This window comes from Agelaius phoeniceus, chromosome 5, assembly GCF_051311805.1.
Source record: "Agelaius phoeniceus isolate bAgePho1 chromosome 5, bAgePho1.hap1, whole genome shotgun sequence".
NCBI lineage: Eukaryota > Metazoa > Chordata > Aves > Passeriformes > Icteridae > Agelaius > Agelaius phoeniceus.
This window is the reverse complement of record NC_135269.1, coordinates 51,274,909-51,301,878: the sequence shown is the minus strand read 5'-3', so window position 1 is coordinate 51,301,878 and position 26,970 is coordinate 51,274,909. Positions and strand designations below refer to the sequence as shown.

General features: G+C 36.6%; 1 protein-coding gene across 8 annotated transcripts in view; it reads right to left on the bottom strand.

Annotated features, from left to right (window-relative positions):
* Positions 1–1,194: 1,194 nt before the first annotated feature.
* PTPRZ1 (protein tyrosine phosphatase receptor type Z1) overlaps positions 1,195–26,970 on the bottom strand; it is a 133,262-nt gene continuing 107,486 nt past the window's right edge. For 3 of the 8 annotated variants that reach the window (XM_077178986.1, XM_077178990.1, XM_077178992.1), the window contains 18 exons: positions 21,231–21,322; positions 17,894–17,979; positions 15,621–15,641; positions 15,362–15,458; positions 13,834–13,916; positions 12,982–13,116; positions 11,564–11,698; positions 10,409–10,572; positions 9,592–9,675; positions 7,978–8,113; positions 6,877–7,023; positions 6,214–6,307; positions 5,891–5,964; positions 4,741–4,869; positions 3,853–3,999; positions 3,405–3,547; positions 2,729–2,864; positions 1,195–2,226 (listed from right to left, as the gene is read on the bottom strand). In XM_077178986.1, the coding sequence (XP_077035101.1) occupies positions 2,086–2,226; positions 2,729–2,864; positions 3,405–3,547; positions 3,853–3,999; positions 4,741–4,869; positions 5,891–5,964; positions 6,214–6,307; positions 6,877–7,023; positions 7,978–8,113; positions 9,592–9,675; positions 10,409–10,572; positions 11,564–11,698; positions 12,982–13,116; positions 13,834–13,916; positions 15,362–15,458; positions 15,621–15,641; positions 17,894–17,979; positions 21,231–21,322 (2,044 nt within the window). In that variant the 3' untranslated portion in view covers positions 1,195–2,085. The remainder of the gene's footprint in view (positions 2,227–2,728; positions 2,865–3,404; positions 3,548–3,852; positions 4,000–4,740; positions 4,870–5,890; positions 5,965–6,213; positions 6,308–6,876; positions 7,024–7,977; positions 8,114–9,591; positions 9,676–10,408; positions 10,573–11,563; positions 11,699–12,981; positions 13,117–13,833; positions 13,917–15,361; positions 15,459–15,620; positions 15,642–17,893; positions 17,980–21,230; positions 21,323–26,970) is intronic. The other 5 variants (XM_077178989.1, XM_077178993.1, XM_077178991.1 and 2 more) reach the window with 3 other exon arrangements.

Here is a 26,970-nt window from a genome sequence, read left to right as displayed (position 1 = left end):
AGGGTCCTGAGTCACATGGATTCAACACTCCATAACCTCTGGGACTGCACTGCTGTGGCTATAAAGAGAAGTGGTCAAAGGTAAAAGAGAATTCAAGCACACTAATATTTTAACACAGTTTTATAAACCCCCCTATGTTTAGATGACCTTCAGTAGTCCCTTCCAACCTTACACCATCCCTATGATTTATTGATACATTGTTTTGCCTATATGACTATTTTTCTTGTAAAAAACAGGGTAAGAGCACAGAAATATCTCCTTCACTGCTAGCTATATTGACATTCTGTGCCAGTCTGTCTCCTTGTCTAGGACTTTCATGCTCATTTCATGTATCAATAGTATGAAGATTCTCTAAAGGTTCTGCTGTTTCAATTCCTCTAAATCTAAATTTATTTTGGCTTTGTTCCAGCTCCACCTATCCTCAATCCCACACTGCTGAGGGGGTCTAGATCTATCTGCTGGCATAACTCCCTTACACATGCCTCCTCTAGGAATCAGTCAACTAACATCTCACATCAGGCCTGTCTTTTGTCATGCTTCGTTTTCTTCTCAGATAGGGTCCATTATTTTCTGTGCATTCTACTCCAGAACAGTATTTCTGCTTTCAATATTTCTATATATATATACTGTAGAAAGCGAGAAAATAGTTGGTCTTGCTACCCACGTTAATCTTAAATGAACATTTTACTCCAGGCTCCTCTGGCCCCTCGGTGGCACAGCCTTCAGTACAATCAGTATCTTTTCTGGCCAGTTCTGAAGGTTACAGAAATTGATTGAGGTCAATTTGAAACATTTTGGTTTTGTTCTTGCAGAGACTGCTTGCTTTATTGCTCCCAAAGTTTGGCTGTGGCCTTGCCAAAGGAGGCAGCAAAGGGCTCAGCAGCGGAATGAATGATCAGAAGCCAAGGCAGCACAGAGGAGTCTTGGGAGGGGCCAGCAGAGGAGACTGGGACAGCCCATTTACAGACTGGGAGATGTGGGAGGAAACGCTAAAAAAGGAGATAATGTGGACACTGTAGGTATGGGTAGGAGCAGAGATTAAAAAAACATAAAAGTTTCCTATAAATGTCTCCTGAACTCGTGGATTCCATAGGAAGAGCAGCTGTTGCAGATCAGCCTTAGGTCCTTGTAAGTAAAAGCTCTCCTGTATGACAGTGCAGACTGTTTATTCTGCGTGGAAGACTACTAAGCACAGACTGGAATATTTATATTTATTTTTGCAATACCAGGGTAAAAACAATTTAACAATGCCAAGTACAGTGTTAGTCTCATAAAAAGTTTTCATTTCAAAACATATGATTTCTAGTTCCCACAAAAAGTTAAAATCACATGCAGCTATATGAAGGTAAATTGCTTAAGATGCACAATTATAGATCAGAAGACTTTGTTAAAGTAAAAACATAGTGACTACATCATTTTAACAAGGCAATTACACAGAACTAGAAAACTGACTCTGTAGTAAAATATAAAAATCTACAATTATAAATATAAATTTGGTCCATGGATAACTACAGAAGTAGCAGTATTTACAGTAAGTATCAGATTACTATTCTAAATGTCTAATTGAAGTCTTAAAATGTTGAATGTTATGTAGAACAGTATCTTATTTACATTCTACTATATTAAAAGTTGCATTTCTAGCAAATGTAAATTGTTATAAATACAGCGAATAAACCAAATACTAAACCCATGACATGTTTGTAATTGAGGATTCCCTAACATCTATAAATATGGTAATTTTAAGTTAAAAGTAAAGCCAGATAAATCAAAAAACCTAATACTGAAAAAACATACCACAATTCAATTATTAGAAACACTGTAAAAGTCAATCAAGTTAGCCCAAATGTAACAATGTATTACAAGAAATCTTTCAAGAAAAGGCACACATTGTTAATGATAAAAGTTCCACAGTAAAGTTGTAGATAACAGAAATGACTTGGTTTGAGCAACTGTTGGGGTCTGGTTATATATATAGTGACTGGACAGATTTTCCCCACCCAAAGTATAAAACTGAAAATAATAATGGTAAACTCCAGGTGTGATTGGTGTGGTGCAGTGATGTGTATGTTTGATTTGATGTGCTAATTAAACTAAGGATTCTAAACTTTCAGCTGCATTTCCATCAGGTAAAGCTGAGCCATTACTGTCCATAGATGCTGAAGGGTTTTCTTCTTGTCTTGTGCTGACAAGGCTGAGAATGGCTTTGTACAGAAACTGGTACTGTTCCTGGAGGAGAAAAGAGGGTACACTCAGGATGTTGGCAGAAATGGTTATTCTGTGGCACTGTTGCTCAAAATTAATTAACAGCTGATGTGTCAGACTGTGAATGTACTGTGCTCCAGAATTTTTTGTGTTACTCAGCAGCTTTATTATTTTCTGACTAATGGCTCCCCCTGTACACAATGTAAAGCACAGCAATAGGTAGCACAGTAAAGGTAGGGAAGAAAACTGTATTCTAAAAGAAATACTATATGCTGACTCAAATCCTTGTTGAAGTCAATCGCAAATTTGGGGACAGGATTAGAGTTACTATTTGTCTGTTGGCTTTTTTTCTCAATTTTTTGTCATCTGAATTCTTTCCAGGGAGATTTCTTTTTCTACAGCACCTCTGGAAGACAGTTTTGATTAATTCATGCAGAAACTAAGATGCAAAATTGTTCAGTAATGTTGCCCTAAGATCTAATGTCACACATAGGGAAAAAAAGTGCACATTTTACTTATTACTTACAATGTCTGTAAAGATTCCAGGCCTCATCAGATTTATCATCTTTGCTACATGGTAAACATCCACTGAATTCTCATTTTCCAGTTGATGCATCAGAGTTGTTAATGCACAGAAAGTGCCTGCTGTCACCCCTCCATGCCTTTGTAAAGTAAAACAAAACAAAACTCTAGAAAATCTATCAGGTTTTACAGCTGGAAAAAATGAAAATTCTGGGGCAAAATGGTAAGATGAATCTCTGTCATGTGGTATTTACAATATCTGAAACAGGTCTGCCCAGCACTAGCTTAAAAAATCTTTCACAGCACCTGGCTACAACTTCTTAGAGTTATTTCTCTTCAACCCTCTAATAACCAAATGCTTTGGGTCCTTCAGTGTCTCAACATTTTGTTATTTTTTCCCATTAGTGAACAGCTGGAGAATGGTGCCTCATCTAAACATTTAATTCTTTCAGTAAAAGACAATGAAAGTGACCTACCTGATAACCATCAGACTATCAAAATGATAAAACTGAAATGAAGTATGATAAAATAAAAATGTTTCTCTTGTTGATGCAGCTGAAACAGAAGCATCACCACTACTGTTCAGTGCAGACTTTCTGCCTTGTTTCAGCTGCTTTCAGGCAGTAAAAGGATGGTTCTACAGGAAAACATCAAAGCAAACAGACAAGTGCAGTTCTTACTCATCATGTACAATCATGGGCCCATCACGGTTGGAAGCCTCCTCTTTGATGATGCTGATCAGTTCAAAAGTTTTACTAATGGGACTGTCAGGATTTGGCCATTTTGGACACTGAAAATGCCTCACTTCAAGTACATAGTCATCCTAAATGATTAAAAAAAAAACAAACAAACAAAAAACCCCATAAATCAATTTTGTAAAAATTGACTTTCTTTATTCTTTTCCTTTGCCTTGTTCCAGCTTCAGCCTCCAGAGGCAGAACCCCACTGCTGTGGAGGTTGGACCCCCCTGTTTGCCATGTCATCATATTGCCTTATAGACATTACTCCCTCCATGCTTGTTCTTAGGGCATGGATATTTTATCAGTAATTTAGCATTGAAAATGTAAAAAATGTGGGCATTACCTTTAAAAAATCAAGTCCTGAGTTATATGTTTATGACAGTGTTACCTGTGTAGCTTCTAAAATAAAGTCTTGGATTATGAGCTTCTCCTCGTTAGACAGACACTTGTGTTCTTCAGCAATCATAGTGACTTTGAAACTCTCACAGTTTATAGGCTCATCTTTGTTTGGCCAGTACACAAATTCATCTTCAGCCTCCAGGAAAAGAAAACCAAAATTGGAGTCATAAAAATAAATAATGTTAAGCTCTTAAAATACAAAATCCAACATAATAAATAATGTGTCATATATATATTAAATCCAGCCAGCTAGATTTAAATTGACAAGTCAAATTTTAAGTGGGATAACAATGGCAAAGTGATGGTTTTGAAACACCTCTGTAGTCTCAATGTACCCTGTGGGCCTACATAGCAATGAACCTGCAGTGCTGCATAGTGCCACACACACAGCCTGGCCTTTGGAGGGGCTGTGCATGGCCCATGGTCGTGTGATACATTTAGCTGCTGTGTTCTAATGTATCTGTGGTCTTGGGATTATCTCAAAGTGCAGAAAAAAGTTCATGGGAGCATTCTCTCTGTCTGACAGTAGAAATGAAGAGAGGTTTTTTTTTTTTTTTTTTTTTTTTTGTTTTGTTTTGTTTTGTTTTTTTTTTTTTTTTTTAAAGAAAATTCTATAATAGTTTGAATAACCAAAATGGTCAGATGGGTAGGGAGGGAATCCTCCTTGTCATATGTTTTCATTCCAATCACAATCTGCCTAGACAAGGATTTCTAGATTTCTGCTAGATGACTTGGGGATTTTACACTTAGCTTGGTATAATTAATTTTAACTTTTTTTTGCAGAATCCAAGATATTTTCTCATATCCTGCATATTTCAAAATGGTAATACTAATAAAATTCGTACATAAACTCATAACAATCAGCCACAGAACTCACCATATTCTGGCTATCAGGAAGCATGACTATTAACTGGGCATTATGGTCCCATATCATTCTCCAGAAATCCTTGATAGTGTGTAGTAAGGGATGCTGAGTAATAATGAATTCATTGCTTTGATAATAACCCTAAAAAAAAAAAAAGACAGATTTGGAATTGCTGCCCAAGTATTAATGCTTAAAGGAAGTTTCTAGTGGACAGAGTGAGAACCAAGAAAATGCATTGTACATTTTTTCCTTTATTGGCTTCCTGCAAATATTAGAAAAATATAAAACTTCCACTTAAATATTTTCCATGTGAAAAGAATAGATTCAATTACATTGAAAAAATATTAAGACTTAAGAACAAATGGATTAAAAAAAGGAGAAAAGACATCAGAGGAGACTCAAACAGGCAACTCAGAATAAAAATATATTATATAATAATATATAATATAATAATAATATAATATATTATTATAAATATAATTCCAGAGAAGCTGCCTACCTGATCAACTAAAAGAATTCTTGAAAGATCTGCAAAAATCCCAAGCAGTTTCTTAATTTTTATAGATATCTCAGGTCAATCTCTTACCATGAAAGAGAGTTCCTATGCAATAATGCACCTCAAAGATGTACACACACCACAGCACAGAGATTTGCCATCTCTTTCCTGAATGTCCAGGAGGCATTTACTCCTCCCTCTCAGCTATTGAAGGGGGAAAGAGTTGAGGAAAATCCAAAGAGCAAAAAGATAATGGAAAGCTGGTGAACTGTGGTATCCTAGGCTATGCCAGTTGCAAAAGCACTGTAAGATGAGCAGGTAGGAAGATAAATCACAATACAGCCACTAAAAATTAACTTGTTACTCAACACATTTAGACATTTAGTTCATCTCAAAAAATCTTTCCATGAAGCATTTAGCTTTACCCGTTTTTAAAACTATGATGTGATTTCTGTTTCTAGAGATTGTTAAAATGCAATGCACTTAACCAACCTTAAAGCCAGTAACAATAGGATGAGTACTTCCTGGGGGAAGTAACTCTTTCAGGCAGAGTGATAATGGAAGAAAGGAGCTTTCAAAATCAGGACTGTGCCATCCTAAATCAGCCAAATGGCAGCTCTGAAAACAGCTGTTCATTGTTTTTCACCAATATATTAACTGACTTACCATAATATAGGAAGCATTGATGTAGTCTGTGCCTTCGCCAGATAGTGATGAGATACCCACTCTAGATCTTTCCACTGTAAAAAAAGTTATGAATTCACAAGCATGTTGCAATGACTCTTAGAATACTATAACCATTATCTCACATCTCACAGTAATTATAACACTGGGCTCCATCAATTGGGACAAAGTGCTATCCAACCATCTATTTTGTTTTTCTATGTGTAATTCATAATTCATTTCTTTGCTGTAATGTTCTCTTCAGAACATTGCTCCAAACTAATGCAGAAGTCTTCAGTTCTTGTTGAGGATTTGAAGAAGCTTACCAGGAATGATAGATGAGGTTCGGTTCTTTTCTCTGTTACACTGTTTGAGTGCAGTTGAATAATCACACTGCTGTGTGTTAGACTGGCTCAGTAACTGAAACAATGAAGTTAAAAAAAAGTCAGGTAACTGCAGAAAAGCCATTCCTTCATAAGCTGCATTAAACAGAAGGGTGCCTATATTGCACGTTTGCTGTCTCTCTAAACTTTTGTTATCTAGTTATCTGTCTAAATTACTTAACATGTCACCAGAATATTTTTTCTTCACTGTTCTTAGCAGTTCAAATTATTCTTGAACTCTAGATCAATAACCATATCTTTGAAGGTGAAGTCTGACATATCTGCCAGAATGGTATCTTTCCAGACTGCTGTTTTACCTTTGAGATCTACCTGCAAAGGCATGTAGTTAAATTTTCCAAAATCTACTTACTGTTCTATTTCTCATGATCTCTTTTTTGTTGATTTTTTTGATTTTTTTGTTAAAGGCCAATAATTCTGTCCCAATTGACTGCATTTATTTGAAAAGTTTAATCTTAATTTAATTTAGGCTCAGCAGTTAAATTTTAGGTAGAGAAAGCTGATGAAAGTTGTGTTGAGATACTTACTTTTAAGTCATTCAGGTTTACAAACCCAAAGATTTTCACACTACTATCTCAGAGAGCTCACCTTGAATTGTTTCTCCAGTCTGGTCTTTCCTGTTGGTCCAGGTATCAAGAGAGCATTAACGTAGGCATGAATGTGAGTCTCAGGGACTTCTGTTTCTTTACTGAGTATTGCTTCCACCAATGCATCATGAATGAAGATGTACTGCTCCTAGGAAAACACAACCAAACATCTGAGCTCTCATGATTTTCAGATTCCCCTGGATTCCTCAGGTTAAGCTGCCACTTCTGATGTGCTCAGTATTTTTCCACAGGGGTTTTCTCAAATGTGATCCTCTGTAGTGAAGGCTGTCCCTCTGCAGTGGCAGTACACACATTACCAGCACAATTGACAATTACACTTGCAATACATACATACACATATATATGTATGACTTAATACCAAATCCTCACTACCTGTGATATCTCATGGTAACAGAATAGAGGTAAAAATGCAAGCACAGCCTTGAGGAAAATTTTCAAGCCAGTCCTACCCCTGGTTCCTACTGCTATTCTCTATTTTCTCTCTCACATCCTTTGGAACAACTGCCCTAGCTGTTGATTAACATTTTTTTCTATTGAAAGGCACTGGGGAATCTAACCACCTGTTCTGGAAACCTGAAATAGACTTTCAAATGCCCTGCTGTTGCCCTTATTGTTTTTTCTTGGTCTTTCAATATTCTATATATAATCTTCAGTTTAAAGCACCTATATATAATTTTCTGTGTGAAATAGCTTTTTCAGCATATTTTATTGCCTAATATAAACTGTTTGATGAGGTTCAGTGAAGATCTGAATGCCTGACAATGGTGCTTCCTCACAAAGCTCTGTGACAAAAATACAAATCCTGCCAAGAAAGCACTGCTGTAGGAAGCATGATTTATACAGGCTTCCTTCTGAGTCCTCCTTAATAAACAGACAAGAGCCCAAGGAAAGGTAATTTCTAATGCACTGCTCTCAGTGTGCCTAGAAGGATGTCTATAAAACCAAGGGAAGCAAAAGGGAAAATCTAGCCTGGTGACTGGGTTCTGTCTGTCTGGTGGTGCCAGGAAGAGGATTGCATTATCTCCCCTCCTGCAAACAGAAGGTTTGTAATAGTCTCATGCTATTTATATTTTATTCTTACCTCAGTCTGCACCAAGTAGTTCCTTTGGGTACGTATGTGTTTTAAGAATCCAAATATGTTGACTGTCCCTTCATGCTGAATTTGCTGCAGCATGCTGTCTAACACTATGTATGTGCCTGTCCTTCCAACACCAGCACTATAAAACAAAAAAATGGTCTTGAGCCTGAAATAAAACACTAATGTAAAGAACTTTTCCATACACATAGCTTTTTCAACAAACAGCTGCATACGGAAGATTTTCCTCTACAAAATGAATTTATTATACGATATATTTTGTTAAAGGTTCAAGGCTAGTAATCTTCAATATAGTAATCTTTTTCTTTGTGCAAGAATAGACCTAAAGATCATTTTCTCAAATGATTTTTAAATTATTGGCTGAAATAGAACTAAGGGATTTCCTGCAGGTCTGCAATTATGAGCCTTGATACTCCTTAGGATACTTTGCCAAGTATATCTATATAAGGTGGTATATGTCAGCACTTTGGCAAAGTTAATATGTTCAAATTCTTCTAAGTTGAAACCCCACTTTAAAGCAAAAGTTGCATTCTGCAACCCACTACAGTACAGAAGATTTCAAAGAAATCCCCCAGGAATGGCAGAACTGTTGAGAGTGTATCTGTAAAAGAAAAAAGCTTAGTGCTCCTTAGACAAAGTTGAGATGGCAAGCAATTTTTGAAAACATTTTTAAAAATAGGAAATGGAGAAGAAAGTGTTAATCAACTCATTCCTGTTATGAACTCTGATTAACATTGTATAAAATCAGCTGTATCATAAAATTATAGAAAAACTTTCTTGTTTATAAAATATCTGGGTAGGAAGTACAAGGTCAAGAGGTCAGTTTTTGTTGTAATTCCCCTCTAAGATACGAAGGAACATTATGTATACTGTACATGTAACTTGAGAGCAGCACCGTGCTGGATCTGCATGGTCCCCAGTGGGCAGATCCAGCTCAGTCCATACATGCTAATTCAGTCATCTCATTTCTGCCACAGAGGGGGCACACAGCATAGGTAGACTGAGATCAGATTGCTGTAATAAACTGTCTAAATAAGTATGATATGAAACCCAAAGGTCCAGGTTGTTAATACCCTGTTAGACACAAAGAAGTACAAAGATTACCAGACACCATCTGTACTTGTTATGAAAGACAAAACATGAAAAGTACCGAATAAAAATAGCTAAAATAAATTTTATGAATCTCATCATTTGTGTCTTCCATACAGCCTGTAAATATAAATAAAATTTATATTTCAAACATGAGATGATTCCTTTGAAATTCCATAGTGCATGTGGTCAGTTTAGCTAAAAACTGTACAAAACTGCCTACAGAGGTGAGTTACACCTGTGACCCAGGGGAGAGGTCTGACTGAAGCCACACAACTTACCACCGTTCACTTCTTAAAAACTCAATTTAATTGACTCCTAATGTATTGCCAATATCTCAGCAATATCAGACTTGAAATTTTGAATTTCCCAAGAACAGCCAGGATGTAAATAGCAGCAGAACAACAAGATATGGAATTTTCATTTTCCAAGTTAAAACAGATGTCAGTCAGATTAGATCGTCCCACAAATAAAATATCTTCATTTGCAGCATTTGTGAGGTGACTTTACCTGTTGGCTTTCTCAGTGTCAGCTCCAGAAGGACAGAATTCATGAGGAGGTTCTCTTTCCAAATGTTCCATCAAAGGTGAGGTACTACAGTGGAAAACCAGAACCTGCTTATATATTTTACAATAACCCGGTCCTTCATGGGCAGTGTGAAGTCATTCCAGGCCCTACAAGCCCTTTTTAACCAATTTTCCCTGAGCTGCCAGTTCCAGAGAGCACGGACAGAGCACCTGCCTGCACACTGCGGCACATGCAGACCTCAACCGTTCCCCAGAACGCTCCTCCATTGCAAATGACTCCTAGAGCCCAGAGAATGTTAAAAACAGCAGAGGTGTAGTTCAGCCAGGAATAGAGAGAGTCTTCTTTTGTGCACAGAGCTCCTCTTAGGATTACAGAGTATCCCTGCACCAAAGAAAGCATGAGCCAAAAGCATCCTAACAATATATTTGCAGAAATGAAACAATTATCCCCACATGTGTATCTGGTAAGCTCATAGCATTCAAGATAGCAGTACAGAAATGTGAAAAAAATAGAAGTAAAAGCAGTTTAGCCAAAAAAAAAAAAAAAAAGAAAGAACATAGTGCAGAGCAGCAGCATCACCTTGTTTGTGGAGATTTACAGATTTACAGCAGTGGCACAATTGATTAGTTGGCCTTATGAAGGAGAGAAATATCAGATAAGAATATCAGCTAAGAAGTTAATCTTACTCCATCAGGAATTGTTAAACAGAAGGGTGAAATTTTGCTTAACCCACCACTGAGAAATTCTTTTCTTCTGCAAAACAAAAGTGGAGTGAACCTTACAGCACTAGAAAGCACACCTGCAATGAACCACAACAGGCCCCACAGCGTGGCGCTTCGCCTGCGATGCCTTCCGCACGAAGGTGAGAACAGGCAGGGAATATTCTGGAACACCCATGTCAGGCCACTGGGTATAGTGGTACTGAGTCACTATGCGGCCACTGGACCTCCCTTTCTGAGAGCCCTGCAACAAAAAAATAATTCCACATGTCAGCAGCCCACATCTTCCTTCATTTTGTTTCCATACCTGATAGCTGTTGAACTAGTGCTATCCCTATTTAGTTCCAAGCATGCCATCTGCCTCTGAATATTCCAGCCTCCAAAGAGAAGGGGAAGGAAGGACCAGTGGCTCTGTCTTACCAGCTTGCCCACTGAGTGGGAAAATGACCTGACACTCTCAGAAAGCCATAGAGAAAGATTAAGAGCACTGGAGGGTAACAAATTTCAGCTGCTCTCAAAAGTCACCAGCTCTTCCTGCCACTCTGCTCCTCTGCTGAGTGAACAGAAAGAGTAGGATTCATCTCACCCAGCTTTAAGGTAAGTAGCCTTGTGTAGGCTGCTTTTCTAAGCTCCCTCCCTCCATGGCAACTCAGAGGCAGGGATGCCTTCAGAAAGCAGGTCACCTCATTCAGAGATTGGTTCCTAAAATAGGCAGAATAAATTAATTGACATTAAATGCCAAACATTATGTATTAATTATGCAGGGAGGGTGAGAGGTCAGATGTCTCAGATATTTATGTGGCTGGAATAAATTAAGTTTTTAGAATTCTCAAAGTAGCTAACATCACCCTGCTGAGCTGAGATCATGCTGGTTCTGGTTACAATAAAACAAAGTGTGTATTCACCTGTCTTTAAAAAAAAATGGAGAGATTAGGTGGATAATTTAACTCATACCACATTTTCTTCAAATTGCTCTCTTTCTGAAAATGTATCATCCTGCTACCCAGGCAGTCAAAGTCCACATCAGCTCTCCAATGTGATCCCTGCTTTTTCCCTGATGGTCCTAAAATTTTCTGAGTTCATTTATCTGTGTTCACAAGCATCTTGGCTGGCTGAGATGTATAGGATTCAGCTTCACATATACAGCAGAAAAGAGTTGTCAACTGCCTTAAATATATTCTGAGCATCTTTTAACACTTCCTTTTGCATACTTGTGTTTTTAGGATGTCACAAACCTTTTTGATCTTGGTGTTTCTAAGAGTAAAATTCCTCACAGTGTAATAGGCAAGGACATGAACACTCTTCTGAGTAACCAAGAAGTTCCCATATTCTTCACTACCTTCAGCAGGCCAGTACTGGTCACATTTTCTCTGTTAGAAAGAAATTTTCTCTGTTAGAAAATTTCTCTATAAGGAATAGAGAAAAAAAACCTGTAAAATGTCAAACTAGTAAGCTGAAATGTTCAAATTTAAGAGCAGAGTAAAGCATGAAACTGTATTGGGACTGTCAATATACCCAGTTTATAATAGACATGATCTTCTGTGCAGGAGAACAAATAACAATTATTTTGTGTTGTGGAGGGATAGCTGTTCAAATATGCTCTTTATTTGGAAAACTCAAAAAAAGAGGCTTAAATCATACTATCAGAGTTAAAAGGGTCCAATATTGTGGAATTTTCCATTCTATAGACACTCTCAAACCTAAAGAAAAAAACCATGATCTATAGGAAATATAGGAATACATTCAAGTCAGTAGAGTCGTATGTGGCTTCTGATTAGTTTATAGTATGGGCAGAGTGTATCTGGAGGAGAGGGTATGAGTGAGCCCGTGTTTGGCTAGAATATACAGGAGAGAGCTGTGATATGTCCATTCTTTTGGCTGGGTAGTCATACATCCTCCTCATGGAGTATTAGAAGAGTGCTTGTTTATAGCATGGTGTTACAAACGAAGTGGTACTCCCAGTCAGCCCTCATCTGAAATTACTGTGTCTGTATCACTTGAGAGATGCCTTATAGGTTGTATGATACGATTTGCATTCATTTTAGGCATTGGTGCCAGTGTGGCAAGTGAGATGCAATGTCCCCTCATGTAACCCCAGGGTACAGGTTTACTCCCATCACATAATCAGAGAAACACACCCTGTGGTGGGATTTGACCTCATTTGGTCTCACTGGACAAATGGACCTCCCGTCATGTAGTAGGAAAAGAACTGTGAGTACCATGGGATGTTAACAGGGAGCAGACAGTGAATATCCAGGAAAGTTCACTTGAACTACATTCTTCTCCTTTCCAGGGTCCAAGGCAACCCTGACAAAGTGCAGATAAGCAGATTGGTAGCAGAATGTGGGCAACAAGGCCCACAGCCTGTCCACTCATATTATATACAAGTAGTCTTTCTTTCAGTATAAGATGTTTTTTATTTTTGTGGTTAGAGCATGGTATTTTCAAGATTTATTGAATATTTTCTTTAGTTTCATGCTACAAATCCTCAACTGTAAACTTCTGTAGCCAATCCAGGTACAGGCAACTACTACAAACTATTGCTTTTTGCTCAATAATTGACTAAACCAGATTTTAAAAAGAAAGATGGGAGTTTGCTACAGGTAGATTTACCAACATTAGAGAAGTAAAAACTGGACAACAGTACTCATACCCTTCCTTTCTCAATGAGATTAGTTATCATCACAATAACTTCCACGTTATGCTCCCATATCATTCTCCAGAAATCTTCTGCTGTTGATTTTAGAGGCCCTTGAGCTGCAATGTAGGCTTTTGGCTTGTTGTAGCCCTAAATTGAAATAAAAGAAATGACAATTGTCAAATCACTGTCCATGAGCAAAACGAGTTTGGGAGGTGTACATGACATTTCATGTATTTTTTGAAGACTCTGCAAAACTTTTAAGTGCTTTTAAATTTTTAACTGTTGACTTTGTGGAAACCCTGTGGTATCAAATGACATAGGAATACAATTGTTAGGCCAGTGTTTATCAGTCCAACAAATAGGATCTGTATGTTCAAATGCCCATGCTTAGGCAGAACATTGACATGAAAGTGATTAGGAGACACACAGATGTGCATTGCAAAAGGGGTTTAAAAGATGAATTATGATCATTCACATGTAAATAATTATGTAATGAAAACTGGTAATGGTATCTTGGTGAGGCTCTGAGCCAAATGGCATCTTCCTCTCATGAGATTACCTCAGATGGGAGAATTAACCACTCAGATGAGATATACTTCTAAAATGGCTCAGATGTGAAGGACATTTTTTCTTTAAAAATGCCCCTTGTTAAGCTGTAGCTGCTACAATACCAAGATGGATTCAAGAAAGAATCGGCATTTTACCTTTGCTTTAAATTTGTAGGCTTAACTTAAACTACAAAAGTTTTTTTAACAGAAATGCTGGGATACTTTTTTGGAATTAAATCTATTCATCTCCATACATATTTTTTTTACAGAAAAGGCTGACAGATCAATAGGCCAGTGGATAGAAAAAGGCACTTACATCGACGTAGTTTGCATTAATGTAATCAGTCAGTTTTCCATCCTTTTCAGCAAGCTGCGCTAATTTAACCCTAGTATGATCATCTGCAGTAAAACAAGGGAGAAAATAAGTAATTTTTGGTAAGAATTACATTCTTTCTCATAAAAATAATGAAATGCATTTTTACAATACACAAGGCCAATACACTAACAATCGCATATGCAAACATCCTCTCCTTAGATAAGAATCAGATTAAAAATTCTAATTTGTGGAAAAATAAAGAAATTAACCCAAAGTTTGAAGGGATTCAGAATCTAGTGGCCTGAACAGCAGTACCAGGGGTCATTTTAGCCACTATGACATGCTTCCCCTATGGCCTCTAGCTGCTGCTTGTAAAGGTGTCCAGGTCTTCTGTAAGTCCTGTGTCATGACTGCCAAATCTGCACAGTGGGATGTCTCAAAATGACAGCAGGCACCAGTGTTTAGGAACTTTAATTCCAAGTTAAAAGAGTGGACTCTGGAGAGCAATGGACTTTGAAAATGCTGGTCATCTGAGGAGTCAGCAGTAACTACATCAGGGGGAGCTGAAGTGTTCTGTAGCCTGCACTGATTGTCAGAACTACACTTGAGTCACTTATAGAGGACAATTCTTGCTACTTCAGCTGCCCTAAGCTGCCTCTGCACTGTTTTTTAATAAAACAACTCCTGGGCTAGCACCTTTTGTATGATCAGGTATGAAACACAGTGGCAGAGGAAAATCCCTGAGTTTTTGTTGCTTTAGAGACATCTTTAGCCAGAGAGATTGGCATATCTTGTTGCTGGTTTATATTGTCTTCTCCCCGACAGCTGACCCAGTTCTGACTTTTTAAATTAAGCTTTAGTGTCACTGAATGCTGATGATATATTTAATTTAGAGCTTTCTTGTAATCAGAACAAAGTTGAAATGCTGTAGAGAGTTAAAAAAAGTATTGAGCCACCAAATCATCAAAAACCCAGAGGAAATGGCTTGAAAAAGAGATTAACAAAACTGAATAGATGTGTTACAGAGAAGAAAAATCTGGGAGAGTGATGCAATGGGCAAACAAGTGTACTGGCTAATGAAGCTGCTGTATTACGTTGTTGCCAGGCATAACACAACATAAAGCCAGAACATTTATGTTTATATTTGACAGTAAATATATCCAGGGATTTTGAAGCTCATAGAGACAATAAATCACCATTATTCTAAAGCAAAGATGGATTAATTTTGACAATCAAAGCTTCTTTGGCTTTCTAATGGCATTACAATGAAATCTCCCAACTCCCTTTGGGTCATTGCAGAAGACACAAATGTATCTTGCTAACACATGCTCACCAAAGTAGCAGAATGTCAGAGGACTAACTTAAAGAAATGTGAAATCTGATACCAACTCCTCTCCAAGGAGCACTTTGCTGATCAATAGCTGGAGATTTCAGTGCAGAAGTATTTTTGTTCCTGCTAATAACATATAAATCTGTACTTGTTTAAAATGATTTCTCACACAAAACAACAAGTGAGGCCTTTACTTACAAGCAACAATGTTTATGTATCGATTCTTATTCTTGTTGTCAGGGTGATTAGAGCTGTCTGATGTAATACCTAGATCTACAGTACAGCTCTGTATTTCCTGAAAAAAAAGTATGGCACACTTTAGTAACTATTAAGATACATAAAATGTCTTTAAATACTGTAGGCAAGCATGAAAAGAACCACAACCTTATACCCAATTATCTATGATATTTTACAACTACTTCATTGCTAAAAAAATTGCAGTGAAATAATTCCTTACCTGATAAAACTCTTTCAGTGTCTAATGAGGGAATGAATGCAAAAAAAGTAAAAAAAATCAAATTCCACAGCACAGAACAAATGGATAAATGTTTATATAAATTACATTTACTATATGGAAAACAGTTATGGTCATGCAATATATCCATAATAACAACAAAACTGAATATTTTGACATAACCCCTAAAGGGAACAAGAGGTAATTTTCCCAATTAAAATACTGGAATCTCTTTTCCTATCTTTAATGTTGGATCTTAAGCCAGTGAAAGCTTGTACATATGAGCAACATCACAGACTTTAGACAGATTATCTATATATGTAACAGTTCACTGGAATTTTTATGTGTCCTTATAAATGCATTAGTTTCCCTGAGGAATGCTTTTGCTCTCTTTGCATTCAAACCTCCACTGGAGCAGGACTGTGTGCAGTTCAGCCAGCCTCACAGCACTCTGGGCAAAGACAGAGCCACAGCCCTCATCAGGCTGCCAGCGGTCTCACAGTGAAGCCAACAGTTTTATAAAGAGAGGGACACGCTTGACAAGACAGGCACAAAGTCTGTAAGACTCACAAATTAATTCATTTTATTGATTACTTTAGCTGACAGGAAACTCAAGCATTTATAAGGTCCACACTTTTAAACAGCAAATACATTGCCATCACTAAAGGTACTAACGGTGTTTCCCAACACTGTTTAGAGTTAATTTTAATGTCAATCACCTTAATCTACTTAAATACAAATATGAAATATTGTTTTCAGTTTAAAAATTTGATTTTAAATGAGTTATTTTGTAGTAATAGAAAAAAAAAAACCTGTTACCCCCCAAAAAATAAAATTGGAACCACCCTTGTACTCTTCAAATATATGCTAACTCTGTAAAGACAATTACTATATTTCAGTTTTTCCCAATCTTCTAAGTTCTCTGTCAGTAGAGAAAAGAACCGAACACTACTTCTGGAGTAGTCCATAAAGCCAAAATAGATCTCCAAGAAATGATGAGGACACTGATTTTTTTTTGTAATAGTTAAAACTAGCATGAAATATTTCAGATGGTGCAGCTGTAACTCAGAGACATGCACTATATTTGGTCTTTAGATCACTGCTGTAATTTAGGAAAAGTAAAATTGTAGGAAAAGATCAGTTTAGAATGAACAATCTGATTTCTGTATTGCTGCACTGACTAATGCTGAAAGAACTTAGTATCCATTGTATTTACATACAACATCTGCTCTTATTAATAGCTAGTCAAGCTGGAGTCCAGTTCCATCAGTGCATATGCACATGTGTAATATGTGAATATGAACTGGACATTCACAAGTATTTACAAATTTGGTCCCACAGTCAAATGGATATTCTGAATTTTAAATGAATTCAAGAAGAAATGCTGATGAAGAAGGTTATGTGAAGGACATGGAATTTTTGGTCCACTGGATCACAATGCACTGGCTGGGGAAATAAAAGTAAAACCTGAAGATGAAAAACTCTGAATTTTTACTTTCATTATTGCTTTTGCAAAAGGAATATTACTATCATATTTTGCCTTAATATAGATCTGCTAAAATACTTGTTTCCATCCAACTGACTGATTTTATTAGAAATCTCTTGTAAGAATTGCTAATGGCACAGCTTTAATTAGGTATTTGGGGTTTTAATGCTTATGTGAATTGTTAGAACATATCCATATTTAAAATGATTGCAATACACGAGTAGGAAAAACAATGAAGATCATTAATTACATATGGTGATAGTAACATTATATGATTAGAGTATATGTTTCAACATTTTGAAATACCTCTTATGAATCATATACTTTAGGAAAGGAACTGTAAAACTTTCACTACCACATATGAAGACTACATTAGCTCCCCTGTTAATCAGAAATCTTGCCACTTGTACTCGTTATTACTTCCATTTTATTTTCTCTGTAAATGGAACAAGCAAATATGAGTAGCTTCTGCAAAATTCAATTTTCATTAGTATTGGAAAAGTTTTAGATCTATCACTATATCTGATAAACCATATACATTGCACTACCTTTGCACAGTTTATTCACACAGTTATTCAGTATTTTATCACAATAATAAACATTCCCATTTGTATTCCAGTCCTGATTTTAGGAATCTCCCTAGGCTTTATGCATCAAAGCAATCATATTTACATGCATTCATGAAACTGGTGCCCAAGTCAGAATGTATTGCCCCAGTTTTTGTTTGCAGGCATTTAAACTTAACATTATTTGAACGTGCTAATAAAAAGATGACATCATAGAGCCATACCTCAAATTCTTCAGAAAAACCATTACTTGCATGTAAATCTGCAACATGTTTGGGAAAATGCTTTATTGGAATTGCTCCAACATCATCTTAGGGGTGGGAAAAGACAAAAAATATATTTATGTAGAATAAAAAGCCAGTGACATATAATGAAGTTTATATGTAGGCAATCCACAAAACATCCTGAAATAAAATTCTTGGCATGAACTTTGGATACAGAACTCCCAAAAAACCACAACATCCTTTGATACCATTAACATTTCTAAAACAGTTACCTAACACTTGTACATTTCTAAATTATTATTTGGGAAGAAGATAATGAAAATGCCTTGCTAGGTCTTGCTCTTTCTGTAAGCCCCCCCAAATCAATGAGCTGATTCTGCAAGATGCTGAGCTTGTCTGTAAATAGAAGAACACACAAAATTCCCTGTGAATTCAAGGAGACATGGGAGGGTTAGCTCTTTCCTGCAAGATGTTCAAAAGGAGAGAGCACAGCTCTGAATAACACTGATAAAGTAGGAATGATTAGGCAGAGTTGTCTGGGTGCTCCAGCTGATTAGTGTTGCACTGGAACTTGGAGCCCCATAGTCCCAAGCCTACTAAATTAAAACAGCATTATGCCAGTATTTTCACATTAATTGACACTTGAATGTTTGCATTGGCATCCAAAAGAAAAGAGGAATCCAAAAGAGGAATTAATTTTCATCTTTTACTGCATTAGTGACTACTTTCCATACCGAATTTTCTCCCAGCTCTCCTTGTGATTCTATGATTACCTATTGATAATAATCTTATGTCTGATCACGGCAGTACTGACCACAGATTTTCACATCAGGATTCACACTTCAAGTTTTAAATGAAAGATTTATGTTTAGGACTTTTTGGCTACTCACAAAGAAAACATCTACACTCTCGAGGAATAAATATGACTAAAGTAACATCTCCATTTTACTTTAGACAAATACAAAAACACTTGTGTAGATTATGCATCAGAAATAACATCAGAAACCTTTGGGACTTTTAATCTTCTCTTTACTGCAAATATGCTGTGTAAACAAAGTCATCTGTTTGCTAATTATCTGCTAAAGGATGACATTATTTCTGACTGAGATTTGGTTCCGAACAATAATTTTGTTGGATTTTTTTTTAAAGCCTTTCATGGTTTAAAAATATGTTTATTTCACAATCTGTAATTTCATCACCATTTCATATGTGAACAAAATGTCAGAAACATTGAACAAGGACCTGTTATTCACATCAACAGATGTTCAGTATTTAGCCCACCTAATAATTTTAGCTTTCAGTTACCAAGAATTTGTTGATTTGTACTAAGATCCATCTGGTCTCCCACTTATATGACTGGATCTGAATACAAAAAGTGAATTTATCCAGTCAAGCCTAAGAGAAGCTGAACAAATGTGTAACACAATCTTCACACTTTGGAGAGGAAACCTGGCATGAAGTGTTTATCCTAATGGTATGCAAACACAAAACCAAAAGGGAAGGTAAATGACCCAAAGAGTAAGTATAATAATGGAGAAACAAATCTTAGGTTTTGTTTCCTTGCCCGTGCAAATCTCCCAATTCAATCACTTCTGGACCCAGGAATGTACTTTATATCTGGATGGCAAGGATCACTTCAAACTACTTAGAGTTTGATAGTGGATCTGAATCCTACCCTGTAATTCATTACTATTTAAATGCATCTTTGAATTGTGCTGTGAAGAGCCATGGCATTTTCTGTGAATAAATGCAGATCTCCTATCTATGCCAATGAAAGGAAGGAAAACTTAACATATAATTCTATGGAAGGAAAACTTAATATATAATGAGACCTGTGGAGTGTCCTTTTGGTCACAGCCATAAGAATTAAACTTAGCAGTTGCAAAACACTCTTCCTGCCTTACACTCTTTTCTAGTATTATGCTGTAATTAGATGCAATTTTAAAATTATACTGTTGAAACATTTGTGCAATAGAAAACACAATTACTGTTCACTTGACATCTGTTGCATGCAAAATAAAACTATTTCATCAGTGCTTGCAGCTTTTTCCATAAAATATGTTGTCTATCTTAAGTCACTGAGAAAAAAATTTCCTCTTTAGTACTTATCACCATTTCAGAAGGAAAACCTCCAGTTTCAAAACAAGCATTTTAGGCACTCAGAATAACTGTAAGTGCAATTGTGAAATGGAACACACTTTCCCCCAAGGTGAGTTGGTCAGAAAAAATTGTTAGAAAATGATACAGTTGTAGTTCAGTACAGTTAATGATGGAGAGTTAAAGCAGAGATCTCCTAACATTGCTGCTTATTCTTATACTATATGTTTTTTGAAATCATGCCGTAGTTCTGCTTTTTAACCATTTAGTAATAAATCATCTCCTAATAGCATCAATCCATACAAGATGCATTTAAAGATGTCTACAATTCAGTTACAATGGAAGCCCAATGTTTGGGATTTATTTGTGTTTACTAGTTATTCACACAAGGGCTGATTTTCTTCCTTTTGTCATTCCATGAGAATCCATCTCCTTGTATAATAGCACAGTTTGCAAAAATATTACTTGTGAAACAAGATAACCTTGTCTCATAGGTGAGAATGTGGCTTAGGATCTGCTTCAGAATTAATTGATTTTGGGTTTAAGTAGATGAATGAAATTAATCTATTTCACTCTACACAGACTGAAAAAATTGGAAGGCTGCATGTGCTCCTGTGACACTCTTTGAGAAAAGAAAGGAAACAGTTTCCCCAAATAAATGTGGTGGATGTAGAATCAGAAGATGCTAATAATATTCTGAACTTCTATATTATTTTAATGAGAGGTTCACATAGCTATACCATAGTAATTATGCTAGTAAAATACGTAAGTATAAGAACACGCTGTAATTGCAAGTGAAATGCAGACAGATGAGGCACATCCTCATCCTGCTGGTAAAAAGAATAGGACATGTTCTATACACAGGTGACAAATCCAATTAGAGGCAGAAATACAACAGAGTCTGTGGCTGGTGTAATTCTCTAGAGCTATTTAGTGTAGCTCAGATGGCTACCTGAGCAGCCACTCTAGCGAGGCTGCACTTACGATGGCTACAAAGCACAGAGTATCCTTGAGGCAACACTGTAAACTGAAGATATTTCTCTTCTGAGTTACCTGCAGAAGAGACCATTAATAACACAAGTCTGCCAATATCAAGTGTACCTGTTTACACAGATTTGTACAAGAGGTTGCAAATCTCTGGTTTACAGATGTTATAGTATTTGAAGGATTCTTATTGGCACATATAAACCAGCATCTTCCAACAGTTAACACCGATCCACAGAACAGTTGCCAGAAATACCTGAGACTGGGAAGATTGGAGCTGGGGGACCAGAAATCACTCGAGGTGATGTATTATCTTCTAAATAAAAATGAGCAGTCTGGAAACATTTCCTAGAAAGGAATAAATATACAAAAAAATTGAAAAAAAAGAAACCAACAAAACATTATCTGAGATGATTTAGAATTCTGGCATTATTGAGTCAGAGAGAAAAATCATGTTTGAAAACCAATTTTCATGGAGCGTCAAATACAACTGCTACAATATAAATATTCCCCCAGCACATCACCAAATTATGCACACAACATGAAGATACTACATTACCTCAGCATAATACATAGTTCATGCATCTTTACCTATACCAGAAGCAGAAGATAGAGCACACATCAGACATGGTGACAGCTGGAGGAAAAACTCTGAATCAGGAGCTACTGTAGATGCTGTGTAACTCCAAGTACATAAAACATCACTGTCTTCCTTACTTATCCAAATTCCCTTAAATAATTACTGTTCCCTTTCATGATGATGTTAGCCTGAAGATGGAGCAGTGTTTGAGATCAGTTCTGGTAATTCATTGATAGATGCTACTGCAGACATGGAAATGCAATAAAAGCAACATGTAACTGCCAAAACAGTGGCTCTAGAACTGCTGTGACTGGGGCTAAACAACTTTTCATAATGTAATCACAACACTGAGGGACACCTTAACCAAGGAGGACTTCCCAAAGCTGACAGACAGAAACAGGGAGATTTCTAACTCCAGGAGATGCTAGCTTTGTTGCAAAAAACATTGAAGTATGAATGCAAATGGAACCAACCTTAACTATGACTCACAATGTTATTTGTATCTGTGCTATAATCCAGATGTGAAGATAATAGGAATAGCATCTGTTAAGAATTCAAGCTATTCAAAGGAATGAATAACTAACTGCTGCTGTAAGCATTCCAAAGCCTCTTTAATTAAAAAATCCCCATATGATTAGACATGCTAATAACAATCTTAACTTTGGGTCATTTAATCTCTCTGAAATATTATTCATAATCATAAAATTTCAAAACAAACATATGCCTCATGAAAATACTAATCTCATTTTATATTTACAAGATTCTGCTTCTTCAGATCTGTTGGCTGCAGCCATTGTATGATTGTTACTTTGTGTAATCACTGTTATTTTAAATTTTGTATCACTGCAGTCATAAAAACTGCACAATTCTGTTCCTGTATTGCTGCAGTCATAAAAACCCTCATATAATTGTTATAAACAGAAATAAATTTTGAAGATACTTTGAGAAACAGATAGGGAATATGTGGCTGTTGTCATTCTTTCCAGAACCATTAATATAGATAATAAAGACTTTGGTAAGCTTATTTGAATTAAGCCTCTGGGAAACATGCCCATATTCTCAGAATGTGTTGAGAATTTTCTATCAGTGTACAATACAGATTCTCTTAAAACACAAGAAAAAGCAGACAGCTACCTAAAAGAAAACGGAGACATGCAGAATAGTTCTGGTAACTCACATGACAATGAAATCTGAAGTCCAGCTAGAATTCTCTAAAATTGTATTTGTGATGTTCACAGAGAAACTTTGACTTTGCATGAGATATTTGGAGCAATACTATCTGTTATGTACGTGGTATCACTTAGAAATGGCAGTTACAGATGCAGACCAAGAACCATTCTGGAGGAACCTGGGAACACCCTTCTAAATTTTAGACTCTCTAGCATCAGAGTTAGTGGCTGCTCAGGTAAGAGAGGCTGTCTCCATGCTAGCATAAAACTCAAGAGTTAGTATCAGAACTGTGTGTGAAATATCTGTGAGATGCAGGCAAGTCTCCAAGTCTTCAAATCATGAAACACTTTGGAAAGTGTTTGGAAAGTCTGGACTTTGGAAAGTCTGGCCCTGTCTGCTGGGCACAGCAGATGCTGTATTGTGTTCATTAAAAACTGCACCAACCAAACATGCCAAGCAGTCTGATGTGAAAGCTCCAAACCCAAAAATTGTCTTTCCCCCAAAAGTCTATTTCTTGTGAACAACTATCACATGTAAGGTTTATGGACTAACGTTGTCATCTATTTGCTTGAGAAAAGATTAAGCTGTAAAGAATTTAATTAGCATAATGACTTTCACATCTAAAGCTGCACTTAAAATGTCCTCATATTATGCCATACACTCATTATCCCTCACTGAGCCAATGTATTTTTAATCTTTAAAAATTAATTGTGGCTGAAAATAAATTACACTCTTAGCACATTCGGGACACAAATTCATAGCAGGTGACTTAACCTGTAATAAGACTCATAAATAGGCACTCCATCTGCTTCTGCATTGGCACTGAAAGCCTTCATGACTAAACCTAATGTTAATACTCACATCTTGTTAATTATCACTTGTTGTTAATGAAAAAAGTGATGACTATTTCAAACTTCCAGACAAAGGTCCCATCACTCAATAACCTGATTATTTAATTTACACCTTTCATCTCAGCACTTAGATCTCCAACCTAAAACTGTAATTTGTAATTTAGACACTGCACTTGTTCAAACACACACTTTATATATGGGAGCAGTGCTAAACCACTGAATTAATTACAGTGTCTGGATCTGTACAGCAGCAGCAGCAGCCCTTCAGTCTGACAGGAGGGATGCTGGATCTGAATGAGCACTTCAATGGCAGCTACATGAGCCTACAAGACCAAGCCTCAGACTGTGGGGGACACAGATTTCCAAGCATTTGGGCCCCTGCTTGTGCCCTGGGGCAGGGAGTGCTGGAGGTGGGCTGGGACTGGCGCTGAGGCTGGCAGGGAGCACAGCCCCTGTGCTCATGGGACTGGGTGTGGGCGCAGAGGGATCCTGCCCGGGGAGGGAGCTGAGCTCTGCAAGTCAGAGCCATGAGACAGGATGTGTTTGTGCTTCTCCTGCTCATGCAGAGTGGTCTTAGAGGCATGATTTTTCTTTCTCTGAAAACTTCAGTGTCTTTTGAGCTCGAGGATTATCTGCCAGTCGGTATTCTCAAACAATTACTAGATTTTTTAAAAATGTATAGATTTTTAAAGATTTAATTTAAAGATGTGGTGAAACCAAAGGATCTATAAGTCGATCCTCAATGGATATTAATTATTCATTTTATAAATAGCTGCAATTAATTTTATGTGTTTGACAAGTGGAATTTTAATTGTAATATATTGTACTATTTTATTAAAACTTTTATTTATGACATGGCACACTGTTGAAAAGCTTTTCCTTTATCGATGGATGAGTGTGGCCTCTGTATATTTAAATCTGGCTTAAGTGCTTCTGCATGTCCAAGCTTAATGATCCTCACAGAAGGTTCTCGACTCTGTTCCCATAAACTTATCATAGGACTCAAGGCATTAGTTCAAACCATGGCTAAGAAAATGAACATTCTCTGACAGGTATGGTTCAAATTATACAAGGTGGTAGAGGAAATTTAAAATTCAAATAGCTACTCAGGGTGTTGTCTGTCATCAGGTTGGTAATTTCTGAAGTGTTGTTATCATGAAATGTCTAACAGGCTGCATGACAGGCAGCTGATACTCGGGATGTCTACAGATGCAAATAGACCTGGAAGTGCATTAGCAGTTTGTAGTTCATGTACTCAGAGCTGGTCTTTTACCACAATTCACATATGTTTGTTGAAAAAGAATTTTGAATGGTACAAGGTCCACTAATAGCTGTTACCATGTTACTATTCTCCAAGCTCTTCCTACAATAAACATTATGAAAGCTGATATGCACAAATATGAATAATTACCCAAAATAGTAATAATGAAGCCATCAAGAAAAGAAGAGAGCAAGTACATTCAGATATCCCTGCCACATCTCTGCTGCAAGAACTCAGAAAGTAGACAGATACTGAAAGAAATGGATAGACTCTAGATGCGGACAGAAAATTCTCTCTAATGCTATTTTAAAAAGTCTATCTGGACAGCAAGGCCACTAAACAGGGCAAAGAATCTCCTTGTTTATTCCACTGTAATCTTAATCATGCTGAAGAAATGAAAGGAAAATTACATTGCTTGAAAATTGCTTGAATTAAAAAAGATACACAAAACCAGAGTAGTTAAAAATGGTGTATTTTCCTACTGGTAATTATTCAATCTTTAGACAATATTGCCATTAGAAGTTTTAATCCCTGTCAGAGAAATAAATATCGATCAAAAAAAGATTTAAATTGTGCCTAATGAGATAGTGAAGAGATTGAGGAATTTCCTCAAGCGCTGATTAACAATTTCATTTAAAAAAACCCCAAAACCAAAACCCAAACAACAGATGGTACAGAATTATTTTTCTGATACAAATCATTAAAGTGAAGAAATAAATAATTTTGCCTTTCTTTAACCTTGAGAGACTGGAACTTGTTGCTCTTGGTAGTTATTTGGTTTTAAACCAAATAACACACCTTTTCAATATTCTAATAAGGAGCTACTAGTGGGAGCAACCCAAAGCATTATTCATTCATGTGACCAGCTGAGATAGACCAATGGTTTTTCTGGACTACCATTGCAAAAGAATTTTAGAATAGCTTCTTGTAAACCTAAATGTTTTTATGAACTTTAATAAGTGAAAATAATTGGCCCAAATTAGGGGAAAAAAAGTGCAAAAAAACCCCCAAAACATTAACATCTAAGAGCAATTATTTCAAAACAAACGAAATCCATTAGAAAAATCTTACAGAGTTTCTACTAATATTTTCCAGGCTTAATGACATCTACCTAGCAATGAAGTTAATATTTTGATTTTTTTCCAGTCTTTAATAAGAGGTCAATGTTTTAGCAACTTTGAAAGAGGGCTGTAAAGTCCTATCTACGATGCATAGTCTTTATGCTACATTCCCCTGAAATAAGAAATAGTTACTGGTGTTATCATAATGCCAAGAGAATTTTGAGGATTAACAATAAAAGAGCTCCATATTTTATTTTGTAGTACACAAGAAATACAGAAAAGATTAGGTTCAAGGCAAGAAGATATTCTTGCTAACGGGATTTTTGTTTCATTTTGAAAGACCTGTTTTACAGAATTGTTCATTCCCAGAGAAAGAATACAAAATGAACACAATGTTATTTGACAAAAACAAGCTTGTAACGTGTAGGATTACTAGAACTGCATTGTACAATCTGGGTCTTTAAATGCATGGCCTTCTTTAGCAAAGAGATTTCAAATACTGCTCAGCATCAGAGATGAAACCCTTTGGAAGTTGAATATGAACAATCATGTTGCATAACATGAATGACAAAAAAAGATTCTCAGAATGCAGGTGGTTAGCTGGAAATCCTGGGATGGAGAATAGAGTTATCCAACTAAGCATAAACTAAGAAATGACTTTTGCAATTATTATGGCAATTAACTACTACCTTGAAAAGCAGAAGAAATCTTTCTCAAGGTTCATCAATCAAGTGTCTTTAATCATGGCAAAGGCTGTCTGACTCACTAGCACACTTGCCTGGAACAAAGGATGCCTGAGCTCAATTTCTGAAGCCTAGTCTGTTCAGGGATGGAATGGGTTCTGTCCCCATGTGGGACACACCCTGATAGGCCGACAGAAAACTAGTGTCAGGAGACTAGAAGAAAAGTCAGTAAGCATAATCCTGACATCACAGCCTAGAGATTACAGTAGTCAGTAGTTTGGAAAGGGCCAAAGTTAATGGTTCTTCACCATTTTTTTTCATTTTAGATAAAGCAGGATTATTTGGGAAGAAGGAAGAAGAAACAAGCTCTGGAGGCATCTGAAAGAAGAT